The sequence below is a fragment of the Rissa tridactyla genome, chromosome 4, assembly GCF_028500815.1.
Source record: "Rissa tridactyla isolate bRisTri1 chromosome 4, bRisTri1.patW.cur.20221130, whole genome shotgun sequence".
NCBI classification, from domain to species: Eukaryota; Metazoa; Chordata; class Aves; order Charadriiformes; family Laridae; genus Rissa; species Rissa tridactyla.
Window position 1 is genome coordinate 19,994,777 of NC_071469.1, and position 19,655 is coordinate 20,014,431.

The following is a 19,655-nucleotide window of genomic DNA, read 5'->3' on the forward strand; positions in this document are numbered from 1 at the left end:
CAGTTCTGTTTCCCTGGAACATATTTTAGTGTTTTGAAAATTTAAGCATTTGTACTTTGGCAGGATGTAGAATTTCTGTCTACACAATAGTCTGCAATATACCAGAATACAGGATAAAATGGTTACTTGCAGCCTTAGTACCAAGGAAGCTATCTTTAGATTTTCTCAAATTAAGCTAAAGGCAGTAAGTTAAACCTCTGCTGGCTTTTAATATTGGAAGGGAATTGCTTCTGTAGTGAAAGTATATCATATTTACAGAGAACAGAGACATTTTGTATGGTTAAACTAATGTGAAATGATCCAAAGCTCTGTTTTTCTGAACAGTGTTGTTATCTTAAGCTCCATTAATACAAGGATATTTCCCTTCATTAATTCAATATTGGTGGAAGTACTAGCACATATGGGACATTAATTACCACATCTAACTATGTTCTTGCTAGTAATACATGTCTTAGAACGTTAGAAAGTTTCATTGCAAACCTATCAGTGAAAAGATCGATTGTGCTGCATGTTGTTATGCTACATTCTCTTTGGCCTTATGGAAGGATTTCACCTTCTATTGTCAGTACTAACCATGTTAAGAACACACATTCCTGTACATTTCTTTCATTAATTCTTCTCCAACAGTTTCTCAACTGTGGTGGTTGGTGAATTTATGGAAATAGGGTTTCTTTCCAATTTCAACAAGCTAGTAATGACATATTTTGAGATTTGTATGCCAGGCCAAATCAGAGAGTTGTTCACATAATGGTGATCAAGATGGTTGGGGAGCACTTAATTTTATTACCCCATAACAAAGGTGTTTTTTCACCCTTTTAGTGTTATAATCACTGGCTGGTTGCTCAAAATGTGTTCATGATTAGTTAAAAGCTGTCATGAACACCAGGCCTGGTGGATGTGTTAATGACGCTTTGATACTTTATTCTGTTTTCTATGGAAATGAGTTTTAAACACATCCCCGGTGTGAGCAGTTTAAACACTGCAGTGCTGCACTTCAAAGTACGAAAACCTGAAACTACAAGATTGAAAAATAATTATTTTTATTGTCTGAATTAAAGAAGTGCAGAACATGAATTGTGGCATTGCTTCCTTTGTAAACCAATGGCTAAACTAACCCTAAATCAATGGCTGGAGCTCAAATAAGGATACTTTTAAATATTAATCTCCCAGAATCTCTTTAAAATAGAATTGTGATAATGAAAATTGTGACTCTGTCCTGGGAGAAGGCAAGGTTAGGTAAGAGATCTTGATGGTATTTGACAAGTTGTTCTAATTGTCTTCAGTGATAAAGTTTTATTTTACCCCTGAGACATTTCTGGGAAGAGTTAGAATTTCTGTACATTGTGAAATGATAGCCTAAATTAGAGTAGTCTTTTGCATAGTTCATAAATCTGGTTTATTGCTGTGGCATTTTGTCTGTTTAGCTGGTTATCTTTTATTAGGTCATTGAATTAACTATTGCAATTAACTGTCTCTTACTGAATGATTGCTTGCTAACCAGAGAGTATTTGAAATACAGACTAAATTTTTCAGTATCTGGTTCAAGGATAGATGTTTTTAAAAAGTCTGATAGTAGCATGAAGAGATGGCAGCATGGAGTGTCTAATGTCTCTGACTAAGAGGTAATTGCTTTATGTGTCTTTGTCTTAGTCCATCCAGTTGCGCTTAGATCTTGCAAAAGAATTGGGCACTGGAATATCCATCTGGGAACTGGGACAAGGCCTGGATTATTTTTATGACCTGCTTTAAAATAAGAGATGATCTGGGAAAGACTTTATTTTCTTCAATGAGACTCCACCTTCAATTAATTTGGGTATCCCGGAGAGGTGATTTTTAAAACATTTTTTGTAATTTGTATCATATCTGTATTAAACTTGCATTTTTTTTTCCCAATAAAGAACCTTTTCTGATTTGCCATACAGATGTGATTGTTGGTATCTGATAAAATTCAGAGAAAAAAAAAAACGAAAACAACAGAAATTTCTTTTAAAGCTCCTGGATTCAGAGTCATTGAAAATAGACCAACATAGCTGGGATGCCGTTAGAGCTGAAAATATTTTCTGAAATGTTTTCTACAAGAAATAAAATGGACAAGTTGATGCCATCTGATCAAAGTTTAACACAGAGACCTCTCAAACAATTGCTGGTCGTAACCAAAGTGAACAAATAACTCCATCAGATTACGTCCAGCAAATTTAATATCTGCTGGACCCTCTGCGTCTTGCTGTCTTCTGATAAGGTAAGTCAACATAAAATGTTGGGGGGGAGACCAGTTAGATATCTTTCCCTGAAGCTGGTAGAAAATCAAGCAATGACAAGCTATGTTGTTAGCTCTGTTTGTTTTTTTCATGTTAGTAAATTCTTTAATCAGTTCAAAGTCACAGTAATTTCAATGTATTGAGACTTGATTCTAAATCAGTTTTGTTACACGAGATGCTCTGTGATTTCTCGCTTCTGCTTAGCCTGCTTAGTGTCTCAGTTTACAGTATTTAGCAGTAGTGTGTTTTCATGGTTATTACTTGTTAGTTTGTGGGTAATGTAACGTTTAGCACCAAAGCTATAATGGAAATGAGAAGTGTGCGTGTAATGATGGATTACATGGATAGTCCCAATAGACAGAGCCCCAGAGCAGCTCTGACAACCTCTTGACTTAAAAAGGTGCTGTGAATGTGATCAGCATCTTTGTGCATATAGCTGTCATTCTTTAGCTGTACACATTGGTGCTTTCGTCCATAATACAGAATTTTTATGAATCTAAAAGCTATAATGGCCCGTCAGTTTAAAAACAAAGCCAAAAACCCCCTCCTGAGATTGCATCCCTGCTTTTTGGTTTATAGTATTTGTGTTTGTAGAAATACACAGGCTTCAAGGCAGTTTATTCTAAGGAACTACGAGGTGCTGGGAATTTGATGAGGGTGTCATTGGTCACCAGCAGAGACTCAATAGCTCTGTACTCCCACTGGTCTTCCTCTTGCCACTTACAGTTGTCACAAAGATAACTGCACTCCTCTGTTTGCATCCACCCTTCCTAGTAATTAATCTCAGTGGGGAATTTATCTGCTCCTGCTGGTTTCAGCAGAATAAATCCCACTGTAATCCACCATTGATTAAAGAACTATTGATCTTCACCTCTCTGATTTAGTTCTGGCATCTCTCAACTTCTCACATTGCAAGTATCCAGCAGGGTTAGTAATCAGGCTTCTTTCTTCCATACCATTAGTAGTAAGATAATTTGCTATGTGAATCCTTGTGTTCAATTAACTTGAACTTTCCAGTTCGTTCAAAAGCAATTTAAAGTCACTCTGGCAATGGTATCTAGAATAGCATAAGAATTAAATTCTATTACACTGTGTTTTCTACTTTCAGTGGCACTACTGAACCACAATGTCTCAGAAAAAAATAGTCTGTAAGAAAGGGGGAGAAGGTGGTGAGACACTGGAACAGGCTGTGGCTGCTCCGTCCCTGGAGGTGTTCAAGGCCAGGCTGGATGGGGCTTTGAGTAATCCGCTCTAGTGGAAGGTGTCCCTGCCCAGGGCAGGGGGATTGGAACTAGGTGATCTTTAAGGTCCCTTCCAACCCAAACCATTCTATGATTCTATGAAATGGAAGGGGTTGTGACTTGAAATGGCATCCGTTTTTACATTAGCTAGTAGGTAGCTTCAAAACTGGGTGTGGGGAGGAAAAGAATATTTCATTTTAGCTTGTTGTTTCCTGTCTAGGAAAGAAAACATGTCATTTATCATGTTTTTCATAATTTTTTTTATATTCTCTGATGATTCTCTATGAAGTTCAAGATTCTTGTTTGTCTGTGAGTACAGCTATGTTAGAAAAAATGTCTTTTCCATCCTTAGAGATAGAATTAATACCTCTGTGTCAAAGAGATCAAACTAACCCTTGCTGTATCATGAAAAATAACTACCAGATGAGAAGTACATTGTGATTTTGAGCCATCCATGGCATATAGGTGCTTGAGGCCAAGGATGTTACCTTTTGTCTCTAAAGGCAAAAGATATTTGTTGCTTTAGAAATAATATTCCAAAAGAAATAAAGTTGGCATAATTCTCTATTGTGAAGTTCTCTGTTAAAAAAAAAAGGTGAGCACCAGAAGGCATGTGAATTCCAGAATGAAAGAAGATTGACTTCTGATGGATTGGTCTTGTGTTCGCTTAATTTTTCAGTGTGCGGGAATGTCAGGTTGTCTTTTATTAGGTATCAGAAAATCCACAAAGCAGTGTACCATCAGCGAGCCACCATGAAAACAGGTTTCTTTTGAAATTTGCACCTCGCCACATGCATGAAAAGATGACACAGGAGAGAGATGCTGGTATGAAAGTGGGTTCTGCAGAGCATCTGTTTTTATGACTTTCCCTCAGACAAGCGGCGAAAACTGAGTGAAGGGCAGAAGGTGGGTGAAGTGCTGGAGTGGAACCACTGTAAGGACCATGGCAGGTGACTTTCATTCCCTCATTTGAAAAAGAACAGAAAGCAGTTTTACAATCCAAAGAAACATTTTCCTGTAAAGAAAAAGAAACAACAATCCACGCCACAAAATAAACAACCCAACTGTGTTTATTCTTTTGTAGAAGCAAGTACTCCTTAAATGAGGAACTTGCAGGACAAGGTCAAAGATGTTTGGCTTAAAGAATCGAGGGTACGACTGGGGAGAAATATCTACTGTTCCTATTAAAACAGCTTACATCTAGTATAGCAAGAGGTAAAATGGAAGTGTGTTTATCTCAAAAGAATATTGCCTCATTCAGTTTTCTAAGATACATTTAAGAAAAAAAAATGCTATGCTCTATAAACCAGTTCTGTTGCAAGAAAAATTTCTGTATATTAGGGTAAGATCTCAGGTGCTATGAATGTAATGGTATCTTTTAGCTACTTGATGCCAAGCGGAGCTTTCCTCCAACTGACCTTTGCTCTTGTGTTTCCCCATGTTTTACTCTTTTGGGTTAGATTCACGCAGGCTTAAGGGAAATACATTTCTCTGAAGAATTTTTATCACATTCACTGAGAAAAAGAAATAGCAGCTGATCTGTTGCAGCTGGCCTTCGATATGAAGCTAGTATTTTTGTTGTCAATTATTGTCCCACACATCTTTTTAATAGTTAACAAAGAGGGTTTTTATATCTGTATACAGCTAAGTATCTTATCGAGACTGAAAAGAGGACTTATCTGACTACTTGCAGGATCCCATGGACCATACTCCTGGGATAACAGCATCGCATCTTATCTCAGGAAACATGTCTCTTGTGGTAACTGTATCTGTCTTGAAAACCAGAGCTGCCATACAGTCTGTAATCAGAAGCAGCTTTAACAGAGAATTGTGGAAAAATTGTTTAGCTTGTCTCACTGTAAGATGCTACTTCTTCAAGGAAAATTGCTTTGATACCTTGTTTTATAGTTCCTTTTTGTTATCATATGTGGATGTCAAACTCCAGAATTAACTGTAGCTTCCAGGTAAGAAAGTTGGGAGTGAAAGAGGAGAGGTAAGGTAGACTTAAGGATGACCATAGGAAAATGGCTTCTTTAACTACTTTTAGTTATCAAGAATTGTTGAGCGAGTTGTAACAATTTAGTGTTGTTCATAGGCTTGGATGAAAATATAAAATACCTTTTCCATTTCTACTATGAGCTACTAGTGGTGATTATTTTTAAGAGTGGGGTTGGTGTTTTATGAGACTGCAAAGTTAATTGATGTTCATAGGAATTGTAATTACGGTATCTCCTGAATTTGAGACGTGTCTTTTGAAGTTTACTGCTTTGATTAATACACAGCGCAGCTGTTTGACTTCAGTTAAACAAATGGCAGCACAAAGCAGATGGATTCTGTCTTTGCAGCTTGAAGAGGTTATATGTAGCTATTTCATGAAAATCCCATTCCCTCAGTGAACTCTTTTTTATGTAGTAATTGCAAATTGACTAAGCCTGAATTGGTGTTTTGTAGTCTACCAGGCAATCACTTTGATAGTCTGTGTTGGGGAAAAATATATCTTTTCTTTAGGAAAAAAAAAAACTTTAATATGAAAAATAACTGGAGTAGAATTTTATTAACGCTGTTTCAAAAGCAGTGTTAAATTCCGAAAGTTGCAAAAATAAATAACATCACTTATCTTGTTAGCATTTGAGATTAAAAGCTGAAATATGACTTTAAATGTATTCTGTTGGAATGAGAACATTATAACAAAATGTTATTTTGTGAAAAAATTCGGGTGAGTGGAATCCAAGACTCAAAATTGAAGGCAATTAGTCGTTTTACATTCCTACTTGTATCAGTTACCTTTTCTGGATATATTTTAATGTTTATTTGTTTACAATGTAACTTTAAAAAATATTTTAGAAAAAATGCCGTAGAAAAACCTGTATGATATTTTTATAGAAACAAAAAAAATAATGGTTCTTACAAGCTCTTAATGAAATAAGCTCTTACTCTGACTTCCAACACATTAGAACTAAACTCGACTGCTGACAGCAAAGCAGAAGGACACTTTTGAGTTGCCTTCACATGGCACATAGAGTACCATATTTTGATCCATCCATTGCGTGGAGTTTAAATAAGGTAAAATTTAGCAATTGTCTAGTGTGCAAACCATAAAATAAAGTAGAAAGCTGCTTCTCTGTGTATGAATTCTCAGCTGGCTGCCCAGGTGGGAGGAGAACTTAATCACAGGACGTTACCTTGCCCACTTGTTTTTTTGAAGAAGGGTAATGAAGTTCACATAGATAAGCAGCATATTGACTGTCTAGAGACTTCCTAACTCTCCTAATTTCATTTACTAGAAGGCAACAGACCTACACATGGTGGTAGAAGGGCACAGACCCTCCAATTTCTAGATTGCACACCATGTGGTTTTTGCATAAGTGACTTGCTGTAAGGCTTGCAGGATTGTTGCATTTTTCAGCAAATCCAGGTACAGTTTCTTGGAGCAGGGCTGTCTAACGTTCCAGCTCTGTCATCTTTCACTGTGAAGTTCCTGCTAAGTGTATGGCTGCAGCAGGGACTGCCTGAGTGATATACCTCACCTTTCTCAAAGGTCAGTGTACATGGAAGAGAAGTCAGAAGATTATGGTGTTTCAGCCGTTTCCACCAATATGTAAAGTCTGTACATTATGGTTACCTCTGCTGCTCATCCTGCTCGGGAAAGTAAGACTGATTATTTTTTTTCTTTTTTTATTGCATACATTTGCAAGTGTTAAAGCAGTTCAACAAAAACTTACAGACATCACCAGTTTTCACTAAATGTTACTTTTTCCTTCTATTTTTCCTTATGATCCGCATTTAGGAGTGGTCTAGGTAGGCCTTTTGATATATTTCAGTGAGTTTTCTTCCAGTGTACCACTGGAGAGCATATACTCCACTATATGTTCTCTTTGCTTGTAGTTGTGGAGGATGTGGCTGTGACTAAAAATAGTCAGCAGGCAGTTACTGCCCAGTGTAGGAAATTATTTAGGACTGTGTATATCCATTTTCACCTAGTCTGTAATGTTTCTCCTCTGATTTTTCAGGTTAACTCATGTGGGGCAGAAAAGTTAAGCTGCTATAGATTATTTCACTATTATTACAGTTTTTGCAACATTTTTGTGTTTTCTTTTACTCCTTTTGGGGGCTGAACAAAACAAATGCTGTGAGCAGACATGCTTATATATCATGAGTAGAAGAAGGCCCAGCAGCATCAGCATTCTTGTCCTACCAGAGTTAGGGAAAAGATGCCTGGGAGTGTTTTGTGACCACACGGAGAGAGAGGAGGAGAGAGTAATTTATGTCATTTGCAAAGCTGGCTCCCAAATCCCTACAGTTACTACAGGGATACTGTGGGAGGGTGGCAAAGCTTAGCTACCTCTGGGCTGATTTCCCCCTTGTATACGAGTGCTGTTTCAGTTGCTGGGATGGGAGCTTTTGTGTAAAACAAGTGGTCGTGTTATTTTTGCTCTGCTGTTTTATGTCCTTATGTGAAAACCTCTGTGTCTCTTTTTTGTTTTGCTCTCATTTAAAACAGCGGATAAATCTGACTAAGTGAAAGCCAAAGTGTCTTTGTTTTGCACTAGAGCTGGAGCTAGTGATGGAGGTGTTTGGAATAATTAATGCAGACCAGTTCTGCTAATGCACCTAGACAAATAGTTTCTTCATCAATGGCAAGTACCCCTCTTCAGAAATATATTATCTCGTGTGTTGCAATTGTAGATAGAACTTAAAATCAGTCTATTTTTTTGAGTCTGGGTAACTTGCTAGTGTCATTAGCTGGAATTAACATTAGAAAGTATTTTATTCAATGATGCCTTTAGAATCACAGCACTAAATGGTTATCTGCTCTATCACGCTTTTACATGCTGCTTCTGCTTTTTAACTCAGAACTTTCTATTAAAATTAAATTGCTTTTGTTGTTAGCTTGCAATTGTTTTAGATGGACTTTCTATGTCAAACAGTGGGCCAGGATTTTAAATTCCATCTAACTCCTCCTTTCTTCATTCACATAACCCTGAAACTGTGGTTGACACGAGGATGCAATTGCACACAGGAGATGGCTGAGCTTGTTTCTTGAAAGCCCTGTTTAGACGTTTATTGACTATTTTAAAGCACTGAGGGTTAAATTATACCTTTAGTATTTGCTTTAGGATTTGGGATTATTGCCTTTGATACAAGAGGGAATGGGCATTAAGTTTTAAGAGTTTCGTTTTTTACTGAAACAGATTTTCAGTTGTTTTAGTAAGAGTTTAAAAAATATATATAAATAAAGTAGCAAGGAGAATATTCATCATCCCCAGAATGAAAACCTTCCTGTTCCCTCTAACACAGAGCGCTTCAACCTTTGGCACAAGCGAGGTCCCAGTTTTGTGTTCAGATTTTATCTTCACCCCTTGGCAGTAGCTGTGGAGCTTATCTGCCTGTGTCTCTTAAGGTGGTGGGCAGGGCAGGAAAGGGAAACAGCTCGTGGCTGCTTGAGGGAGATGAGAGGGAGGGAATGGAGCGAAGCAACAGCTTTCAGAAAAAAACATACTTTCTCCTTTCCTCCTCTTGTAGGAGCAACAGAGAGCTAGACTTAGCAAAACAAACACAAACCCCTGTGTTCCCAGGACAGTCCCTGTGCATTTTTGAGCCTTGTCTGTCTTGGAGCCAAGGAATATGAAATATTTTGGCAGAGTCAATGCTGTATCCTTGGCATATATATTTGTAAAATCTAGCATTACTGTTCTGATGTATTCTCCCAGTGCTTTTTGGCAGAGAATTAAGTTATTGAATGGATTTTGCAGATGACAACACGGATATTGTAAATACTCATTGCCTTCCCAGGTACACATATTGACATATAATTTGAATTTCAGGTGTGTGCAGTATTGAACTCATTTATCAGGTGTATGAGAAGCCTTTTCCCCTCTCTCTCAAGAGCCCTTGGTTGTTAGGGATAACAACTGCATTGAAAAAACAGATAGGCTTCCCAGAGTAAAGAGTTAGAAGAGGTTCCAAAGAGCACACAGCTTTAAAACAGACCTGTCAGACAAAGGATGAAGGGGAAACAAAAGAGAAAATTACTTTTTCAGTGTCGTGTAGTAAGTCTGTCACAAAGTCAAACAGTAGTCAAGGTTTCTGACTCTCTCTCCCTGCTACTGAATCATCAGAAACCAGAACAGGCCAGAGCAAAACAGGGTCCCTTCCCCACTAACACCGTGAGGGTCTTCTCAAAATTATTTGTTGCAGAACAATCTGTTGACATTGAGTTGGGGTTGTGAGTTCTGAGTGATGAGTCCCTCCCCTCTCCACCACAGATTAAAGGAAAATGGCTTTGCTTGTAGATATGAAGATATGTAACTCTACAAAGGATAAATGGAAATAGTAATTTGCACGGCGTGCAATCGGGTGGAGGAATTAACTACTGCAATAAGTCAGAAAGCCACAGACAGTAGCTGGATCTTTAAAAGGCCTGAATATTTTCTAGTCATGAAATCACTGATTATACACTTTAAAGGGAGAATAAAGACGTTTTATTCCTCCTGCCATTAGCTAAATTGTTATTTCTGTGAGCCATCTTCTCTCCACCCCAACCCCCCAATATTTGAACATTTTTTCCGACACCTTGGTACTTCTGGCATTTTCTGCATGTTACCTGGATAAGCTGGGGAAAAAAGGAAAGAAAGATCTATAGCGGATCATGTTTGCATAGTTAGCCTTGTGCTTTTTAATCTTTCTTGTGTACGCACCTGAGATGATATACTTCTTTGACAGTGGCTCTGTGTTTGTGTGATGTCTGAGCCAAACTGCAAACTGCTGTTCAACTTTCAATTCCAAGCCATTTTCTTAGTAATTGAAAACACCTTTTTTGCTGGTGTTCAGGCACCATCACTGCTTAAAGATTCCACAGGCCCCACTTTGCCACGGACTTGCATGTCTGGGAGCCCATTGGTTTTCTAGGATTTTTGTTGTTGTTTATAATTAAAATGGAATTTAGCAGTGCAGCTGCAGCTTGATTGCAGCTCTTTTAATGAATCTCAAAGGAAAACATAATCCTGCTTCATCTCCTGCAGTTGTGTTGACTCAGTGAGAATGGGAGGAATCAAAAGAAGAAATAATGCTTTTCCCCCATCCTGCAGAAAATTTAAAACTGTTATTTGGAAGATGGTGGTTCTGAATGATGAAAAGGAGAACACTTCTGAAAACAGAGCTATGCTGTGAAGTTGTATAGCTCAGACAGTTTTTATTGATAATGCTACTTTTGTAATAATACCCTTTCGTTTTTTAAGGTATTTCCACTGGCAGCATCAAATAACTCACTTGAGGCTTTTCTGGAAGTAAACGGTTGCATCTGAAAGAATTTACTTCTAATTTCAGAGCAGACCCTAAATAATGAAAGCTTTGCTTAGTGAGAAGCATTCCGTGTTTCAGGTGTCAGGCACTTTAATTTGGGCATCTTAATGATGATGGGGAGATGTCACCCAGATCGACTGCAGCCGCTACCAAATTGGGAGGATAATGGCATGACTCACTGCATGTGAAAACGTGTTAGAATTTCTGATGGTATTGGAGTGGTCTGGAAACACAGCGCTGAAAGTGAGCAGCACTGGGTAAGAGTTCTCTAACAGCATCTCTCCATACAGTGCTTTTTCTTTCACTGTAAAGCTTTTCTTTCTGTCAGACGGTAAAACTTATGATGCTCAGCTGAAAGGCAGGATTTCATAAGTAGCCCCTCAAATGTGCATCACCCTGAGGAAGGATATTTGGTTTAGTTTCACAATTATCTGTGTCCTGGTAAATGTCTCACCCTTTTGCCATTACTGTTGAACTAGAATAGTTCCGGTTGGAAGAGACGTACAATGATCATCTAGTCCAACTGCCTGACCACTACTGAAAATGTGCATCAGAAGTTGCTTAGGAAAGTGAAGCTGAGGTTAATTATTTGTGCAAAATTAAAGATCCCTAAAGTGCTGTGTTGAATCGCCTGTAAAAGTACCCCTGGTTTTGAGTCTCCATCATGGGCTGTGTCACATATATATCCTATCTCAGAATGTAAATTAGGTGCTAATAGATCTGTCTGCAGGATCTTGTTCTGGGGACTGGTAATGCTTTGGAGAAGAAGTCCCTTTTATTTCCAAGATTTGTAACTCACTGGTAAAATGTGCATTCATAATAATGGCTGTTTTCCACTTAATTTGAACTATTCCAGTTCATTTCTGTCAGTGTTAAATTAAACTTTAAGAATTAAGAAGGATAAGGGAAGAAATTAAGTTATGATGAGATAGGTCTGCCAAGCTTTTTAGTAGGCCACAGAGAACTTATAGCAAGGCAAACTTGGCTTACCTATCAAGAGAGGAGATTATAAAAGAATTTATTTACAAAGAAGCTGAAACACTAATTTTTATTTAATGTCTCATGGATTGTTCTGCACATTATCAAAATAATTACTTCCCGTGCTGACAAAAGTAACACACTGGTTTTCTCCAAGCTATTTTGCACCTCAAGTGTTTTGTCCTTTAGAATGATTCAGTGTTTGGTTTTGTTACTTCATAGAATCATAGAGAATCATAGAATGGTTTGGGTTGGAAGGGACCTTAAAGATCATCTAGTTCCAACTCCCTGCCATGGGCAGGGACACCTCCCACTAGACCAGGTTGCTCAAAGCCATCCAGCCTGGCCTTGAACTCATAAGCATGTACAGTGACTATTTCTAAAGACTGTTCTTATAAAATAGGTGGAATAAGTATGCAATAAAGCATGAAGAAACTAAGCTAGTGCACACACAGAAAGAACTGATAAGTGGAAGATCATTTTTTACCAAATCTGCAAGCATTTGGTAACGAAGGACTGGCCTGTAGGTCTTACAACAGATTTTGAATATTGTTTATTTGTTTTAAACTAGTCACTTTACAGACCTTACCATTTCCCTGGTATGGTCATATGGGCCACTAGCAGAAGTAGTACAAAGACTCATAGAGTTCTGGGTAAATGTAGAAACCATATTCTGCTGGGCTCCTGTGCAGGGCCATGCTCTGCAGTAATCCAGGAGAGTTTTAGAAATGTAAATCTGAGGTACTGACGTTCTTACAGGTAAAAAGCTTGTGGGGGCTGCGGGAAAGTACACTGCAGGAGTGTATCACTGAATTGGGTTTTGCATATATAGGAATTAATACATGGGCTATGCGTGTGTGAATGATAGCAAATGCTGTGGCTGTTGTAATCCCCTGTTAATAAAGGGATTGACTTGCAGTACAAAATGACTTACATAATTCTGCATGCTGTATTATCCCTTCCAAGGGTTTTTGAAGCCTTATGTGTTTTCTAGCCCTCAATACCTCCTTACTTTAGTGTACTACCTGCAGAACTTGTTTTTATGAAATGTTAATCATGGTCCTCAAACATGAATAATGAAGTACTTTGTTCCCTACTGATGGGCCTGTACGTGACATGGGTCAGGGAAACACAAGGCTGAGCCTCAGCTAAACCTCTAGCCAAATATATCCAAATGGTAACTTTGCATTTTGAGACCTGACAACATCATGGAAAATTTTTGTGAGTATATTGGTTTTGCAACGACTGTCTTAGGTCCACATATAAATAATGTAACAAAAATGGTAGTGTCACTGCAATGGTAGCGCCCACACACTACCCATGTCAAAGTGATGTGCCCCAGCACAGAGCAGAGCAGCATCTCCACCAGCCGTGCTGGAAGAACCTCAGACTGCTGATTGGTGTTTTGCTTTGTTATGTTTTACCTGGGCACTAAATCCAGTATTCGTTTTGATTGATCTCTAGGATATTATATGTACACAGAGACTCTAAGCTCCTTATTTCTTTCGTTTATTTGGCAACATCCAGGTTTTGCCCCTGAGGGTGTAATGCCTGTCTGACCATTGTTCAATATCTGAGCCTTGTCTAGAGTCTAGAAAGGAAAATTGAAGTTTGTATTTCTGTTTGTAGAGAAGCTGCCATACCTCTGATTCCTAGCAGAGGGGTTTCAGCGTGCCAGCCCCCAGGGGAATGTGATACTGTGCTGAGAGGAGCAGATCTGGCTGCAGTAGAAAACTTGGGTTGGAGGGAAGGGCACAGAGAAAGAAGATAAGAGAATTATCTGATCTGGGAAGGTATTAGTTCCTCAGATTGTGTAACAAGCTACACTCCCAATGAGCTCACAGGGCTACTTCAGGGAGCTGCAGGACTGCTTGCACTACGGATCTCTACTGATCTTCCTTCAAAGAGGCAAGTGGGGTTTCTGCACCCTTGTGGGTATTCCCTGGCCTCTTTCCACAGGAGGTGTCACAAACAGGAGCCTCATTTGCTGCTGTTTTCCTGGTGACCATCTGTCTTACTGTTGGGTCCAGTGGAATGCCTTAACAGTATGAAAAGCTAAAAATCTCAGGTAAAAGCTTTCCTGGTTTGCCCCACCCAGGCTTGTGATCTGAAGTGAACCAGCTGAAATACAAGAGGAAAGTAATCCCTCTGACTGGATGCGCCCCCTTCCCTGTTAGGTAGAAAATTATTCTTTTCGGAAAATCTTGTATTGGATACATATCCAATTTATGTATTTTAGTTAGTCTAATTTTTAAGCAAAAGCTATCTTGGCTGAATGCTTTTTTAAATAATATAATGAAAAGTAGCAGAGATCAAATATCAGACGCTGCTGGTCCTGCTGCTGTTAACCAACTGCCTCTTTACCTGTAGTGTTTCCCCATCAGCGTTATCAGAGCAGTGGGAATCCTGCCATGAACCTCTTTCTAATTGCTAAGCTGGCATTTCAAGGCAGGAGGAAAGTGAGCTTTTGTCCTTCAGAGGTAAGCCTGTGAACCCTGCGTCTAGATGAGTCGGGGAGAATGTGGCTGCGGAGACGCACGGGCTGCTTTAAAATGAATGGATTTATTACACACTTCTGTTAGTGTGGAGACATTTGCCTTTATCTAATACCACCGTGTGCGCATATATATATTTTTAGTAGGAAAATGTTTATATTCTGTGCACTGTTTAGGATTTCTCAGTCATACAGAAGTACTTGAGATTAAGACCTTAATATTTAATAAGCTCTCTATTGTTAGAGAGGAAGCGAGCCTGACAATGGGAGATTGGGCTGGCAGCACAGTGGATTAATGGAAACACAGAGCTGGATTTAAAAGCCCTGAATGATAATCTTTAAGTATGCTTAGGCATTGTGGTTGTGCAGTTTCCCTGGGGAATCATCGTATTCTCTGCTTCAAAAATTGCACTGAAGACATAACCGAAACTACAGCACAACCTTGACTACTGGCAAATCTACTTTCATTCCTGGCTTAAATTCCTTCTGTGTACCTCTCTACACCCAGAGCGTAATTCCTTGTGGGATTTCAATTCTTATTATATTGTTGCCACAGGAACAATTTTACCCAGACCTAAAAAAACAAGAGTTGCAGAGCTGAGCAGCTTTCCTACCCGAACAGAGATCTTGCTTAGACTTTCAAATAAGCAAATGTTGCTATTTGGCAATACTGAAATGAGATTTATGTTGAGGCTCGTGCTATGTGCTCTCAATAAGGCAGCCAGCGGAAATTTGACAAAGACCGGCTCGGCTGACTGACTTTTTTTTTTTTTTTTTTAACTGCTCTCTGTGAAATTCTGTGGTGCTTCTGGTTCATGTAACCCATTTCAATAGTACTTCATTCTCTGATAGGGATCTGAGTAGTCCCACTGCAATGGTAGTGTACGCGCAATGTGATGCATTCTGGGATGTCTGCAGACAAATTGAAAGGCTTGAGAATATTTTCATTGTAGGAGATTGCTTTTTCTTATTTATATAAGAATTTACTAGTCTGAAAGGTGTCTGGACTTAAGAGTTGCTTTACTTATATACACATTGCTGGGGATTATCTCAATTTCAATTTAATTTGCCACTTCATGCTATAGAGCTCTCAGGGAATCTTTAATTTTCAGTGAGAGCTCACTAAATTAAAATGAAAATAAAACAGGCTTGCATCGTCAGCACTGAGAATGGCAGTGTTGTCCTGAATTGCTGTTTATACTTTGCCAGAGCTGTTTGTGCAAATAAGACACGAGGGCACTCAGTTGTTTGGTACTAGATCGGATTGTGCAGCTGAACACCCTTATGTTCGGTGTAACTGCACTGACGTTAAGAAAGGTTTTTAACTTGCAGGACACTGCGCTCCATGTGGCCAGTGACACACCAGCTGTGACACGCTGAGTTCTTTTGAAAGTCATGGAGCTCAGCAGTTTTCAGTAATGTTTAAATTACATATAAATTCACCCCCACTGCTCCCTGGATTGATCTCCTGTGAGGTTGGAAGTACTGGAGGTTGGAGGATATGAGAGAAATCAGTGTTTGCACCCCTCATAACTGTTTTCATCATCTGAGTATTCCAGTGTCCTTCAGTAGCTCTGTGAACTAGTAGCTCTCTTGGACTAGATGATCTCTAGAGGTCCCTTCCAACTCTGAAATTCTGTGAACCTGCAGCACCTGGGAGGGAGTAGATGGGACTGCAGCCTGAAGAGGACAGGAAAGCAGTCGGAACAGGATGAAAGTGGGATCAAGGAAAAAAAAAAAGAAGTAAACAGAATCGCACTGAACATTTATATGCGTACCTCTGACCTTGTCTATGCTAGATGGGGTTGGTGACTTTCCCCTTCTCCTGGTGACAGTACCAGCTGCAGTGCCTCTGCTAGGAAGTCACCTGTACGACTGCTGGGGGTGGCAAGATGGAGACTGTATCCCAGGGATGGACCGATTGCCCCTGACTGCAGAACCAGTAGGGTGTCACAGCTTTTGTTGTACAGATCTGAATCATAGTGGGCTACAGAAGAGGACTGCTTTAGTCCTAGAACTGAGAGAACCGCCATCTCTACACAAGACTCAAAAACCCCAAATCTGCTAAATCACAGGGACTAGGAGGAATGGTCTATAGAGAGACTTTATGCCCACTGCAGCCCTGATTCAGGTCTGCGAGTGTCTTTCTAAAAGAACACTGTGTCTGTTGTGAATGAACTGACCATGTATTTCATGGGATACTGCTCTATATTTGTACCTTACAGCAGGGAAAAACAGTGTGTTCAGATGCCAAGTGTTGTCTGCCCAGGTCTCTTGTCTGTTTCCAATCTTCTCCCATATTTCTCATCTATGTTTTTTCATACCTGTCATTTTTGGTTTCCCTTTTTTCCTCACCTTTCCTGGTGCAGAAGTCTGGATAAACTGGAGTCCTGTGTCGTCCATAGCAAAGATTGCTTGCATTGGGATATTCTAACTCTGAGAACACATTTTTGAGTGTACATTAACTCTTGATTCTATCAGAAACAAGACTGTGATTTGCAGCCAGCTTTTAATTGTGCCAGTTTTTCATGTGATAATTCTTCTTCTAAAACTGTGAGCACTTATTTCAAAGGACCTTTTGATAATGAAGCTTGTATTGTGTCAGGGTAACCAGCTGTGGTTCACAGTTAGGAATAAGAAGGTGTTTAATAGGGAAGAACTCTAATGCACAGACTTCACAGAAAGGAGATTTAAAACTTCAATTTTTATTAGCACCAAATATCAAGCAAGTTCCATGACAACAAGCTGTACTTCCAAGCTGGTGAGTTATTTTGTTTAGGGAAAGTGAATTGGTAATTACATGACATATCAATTCAGTCTATGTACTCTCTTGTGTTTGCATTTGCAAATTCATAATTCCTTCAGTTGTGCACAGGTCTGAGTTCACAATTTCTGTTCTTCCCCCAAAAGAAGTATTTTCAACCATGAGGTTTCGAGGCATCTCTGTTCTTGAGAGACCAAGTAGCATCACTTAGCTGCTCACCAAACGAATAGTCAAAGCACCTCTGGCTTCTAGGGGGAAATGTTCCTGTTTCTCTTTGTAACATACTTGTGTGTCCAGTTCCTGCAGCTGAGCTCATAACATGAAGAATTTTTCCAAATAGCTTCACTTACAGCTATATGAGCCTCCCTATTTGACTAATGCCAACATGAATTTCAAATGAAATTAATACAGGTGCAAAGACAGCGGCCATTGGTGGGGCAGGAGGAAGGCTGTGTGGTGTTATGGGGATTATAAAGGAGCTTTTAGGGACTTGGACTGTCATAAGCAATCTGCTTTAGACTCATAGAGTGAGAGGAAGGGTTCCAAGAAAGCACTAGAAGCAGCACTGTGCTGAAGTGCCCTTTTCCTGGAGTACTTGCAAATGCTTCATCTTAATTGAGTCTGTAAACAGCTTTAACTCCCTCGGGGAGAGGGTTCACTGCCTTGAGAAATGAGAGAACTGAGAATTGCCTTTTTTTTTTTTTTTTTTTTTGGTAGAAGTTATCTGGGACAGTTAGTCTGTCACAGTACAAAATGTGGGGATGCAAACATTGCTCCGGTCACCTCAATAGTGTGTGGATGCACGTGAGCATTTCAAAAGAACAGCAATGGCCACGTTTCTAGGCTGAGGCATTTTTTTAATGCAATATTCTGGGTGCGTGCTAGCCAAGCCGATAGAATAGCAGGATCAGTTAATTGCATCTGTGGATGGTACAATAACACTGAGTGAGTTTCCAAGGTAAATTGGGTTAAAAGTTAAAAAAAAAAAGGGGGCTGGGGGGGAATAATCCCTGCAGCATTAGTCTCTCTGAAGAATGTTAAACAACTCGTGACAGTTCTGCTTGATAACAGCACTCATTAGCAATTTGATTTGTAGGCTTGCATCGGGGAACTGAGGACTTTGCGAGCAATTCAGGTTCCGTCACTAGTTAGGTTCACAACTAGGCTGATGTGAATTACTTGGTTACAGTACTCGCTTTGCTTTGCTATGTAGGGACTGTGGTCTCCTAATGCGACGTGAAACCTGAACTTCATAAAGCCATGTTAGATGGCTGTCCTTGGGCACTTAAAGTTATAAAATACTAATAACTGAATCCCCTCTGCATTCGGCAGACTGGGCCCTTGATTAACCAGGTATCCCTGTCTGCAGAGCAGCAGATTTAAATGGTACAGGAGAGCTGGAAGGGCTGGAGCAGCAATGGGGTTAAACTTTACAGCCAAGGAAAGGTATTTGTGGAGGAGGGAAATGATGAGGTGCATCTGAATAGACTTTCACAAACCAGTTCCCGATATCCCTTTATTTCTATAGTAATTTTTAGTATCTTCAGGATGAATGCTTTACATCTGAGCCTCCTGTCACTGTCCATATGGAAAAAATAAACACATAAGCAATACACATTAACAGTTGTTTTTTTATGCTGTACTTTGTTTTATATAGATTTCATTATATACAGTTATATATTTTACCTTGTTGCTGTGATTTGAACCATATTCTGTAATAGCAATGTCATGGGATTGTAAGGGGAGGTCTATAGTGGATAGGGATCCCATCTTTTCAAGTTATTCTTGTAACCATAAGTACAAGGAAGTCTCTGTTAAGCAACTCTGTAGTACTAAAGTGTTCTGCCTGAAAAATTTCTGCATAAAAGCGACCAGGGAGTTGGTCAAGAAACCAGTTTAGCTGATCAGCCATTTCTTCATTAAAAACCCATGCATTGCAAGTTGACTTATAGGCCCTCTGTGTTGCTGTCTAACAGGCACTGGTGTAGATTTGGAAGAGAATGTTTTCTGGATGTTGGAAGGAAGAATGTAAACTAAGCCATTCTTACAGGTCAACAAAACCCATGATTTTTAATGAACAGAATAACATACAGTATTGCTGTGGAGAAACAGTTTTAAGGGGGGGGTGGGGTGGGGTGGGGGGAGGAATGCCTAGGGTAAAATGACCTACGTAGGCAACTGATGCGATTTCAGAAAAAAAGCCTTTCAAATTGCTGTTGCTAGGTGAGTTAATAATGAGAGAGTATTTGTTTGGGTTTTTTTAACATATGGAAGGTAAGAAATACAGGGCTCTGTGTTTCATAGTTTCATAGGCTATCCTTAAGTCTCTTCGAAAATGATCACCATGCAGCCAGAAAGTACTTTGTATTAGACAGCTAGTGTAATCAGCTAAGGCTGATATTCCCAGGTTGTATTAAGTACAGTTGATGTACATAGCAGGATGTCAGCTGAAATATTAGGCTAGTTGTTGATTAAAATAGAAACACCTCTGTCTATACCAACATGTAGTTCAAAAAGCAAAGACGACTGAGCTAGGATAGCTGCTGGGGGAAGGTACGCTGGGCTTAGTTTTTTTTAAAGAATGGGATCTTAAAAATCAATAGCGTACTCTATTACCC

At 39.3% G+C, this 19,655-nt stretch overlaps 1 protein-coding gene across 7 annotated transcripts in view; it reads left to right on the top strand.

The window, feature by feature from the left end:
- The window catches only part of CHID1 (chitinase domain containing 1), a 141,634-nt gene that overhangs the window by 115,326 nt on the left and 6,653 nt on the right, over positions 1–19,655 (top strand). For 3 of the 7 annotated variants that reach the window (XM_054198957.1, XM_054198950.1, XM_054198956.1), the window contains 5 exons: positions 1,651–1,826; positions 1,923–2,239; positions 4,179–4,714; positions 7,038–7,147; positions 8,001–11,058. In XM_054198957.1, the coding sequence (XP_054054932.1) occupies positions 1,651–1,749 (99 nt within the window). In that variant the 3' untranslated portion in view covers positions 1,750–1,826; positions 1,923–2,239; positions 4,179–4,714; positions 7,038–7,147; positions 8,001–11,058. The other 4 variants (XM_054198953.1, XM_054198952.1, XM_054198951.1 and 1 more) reach the window with 4 other exon arrangements.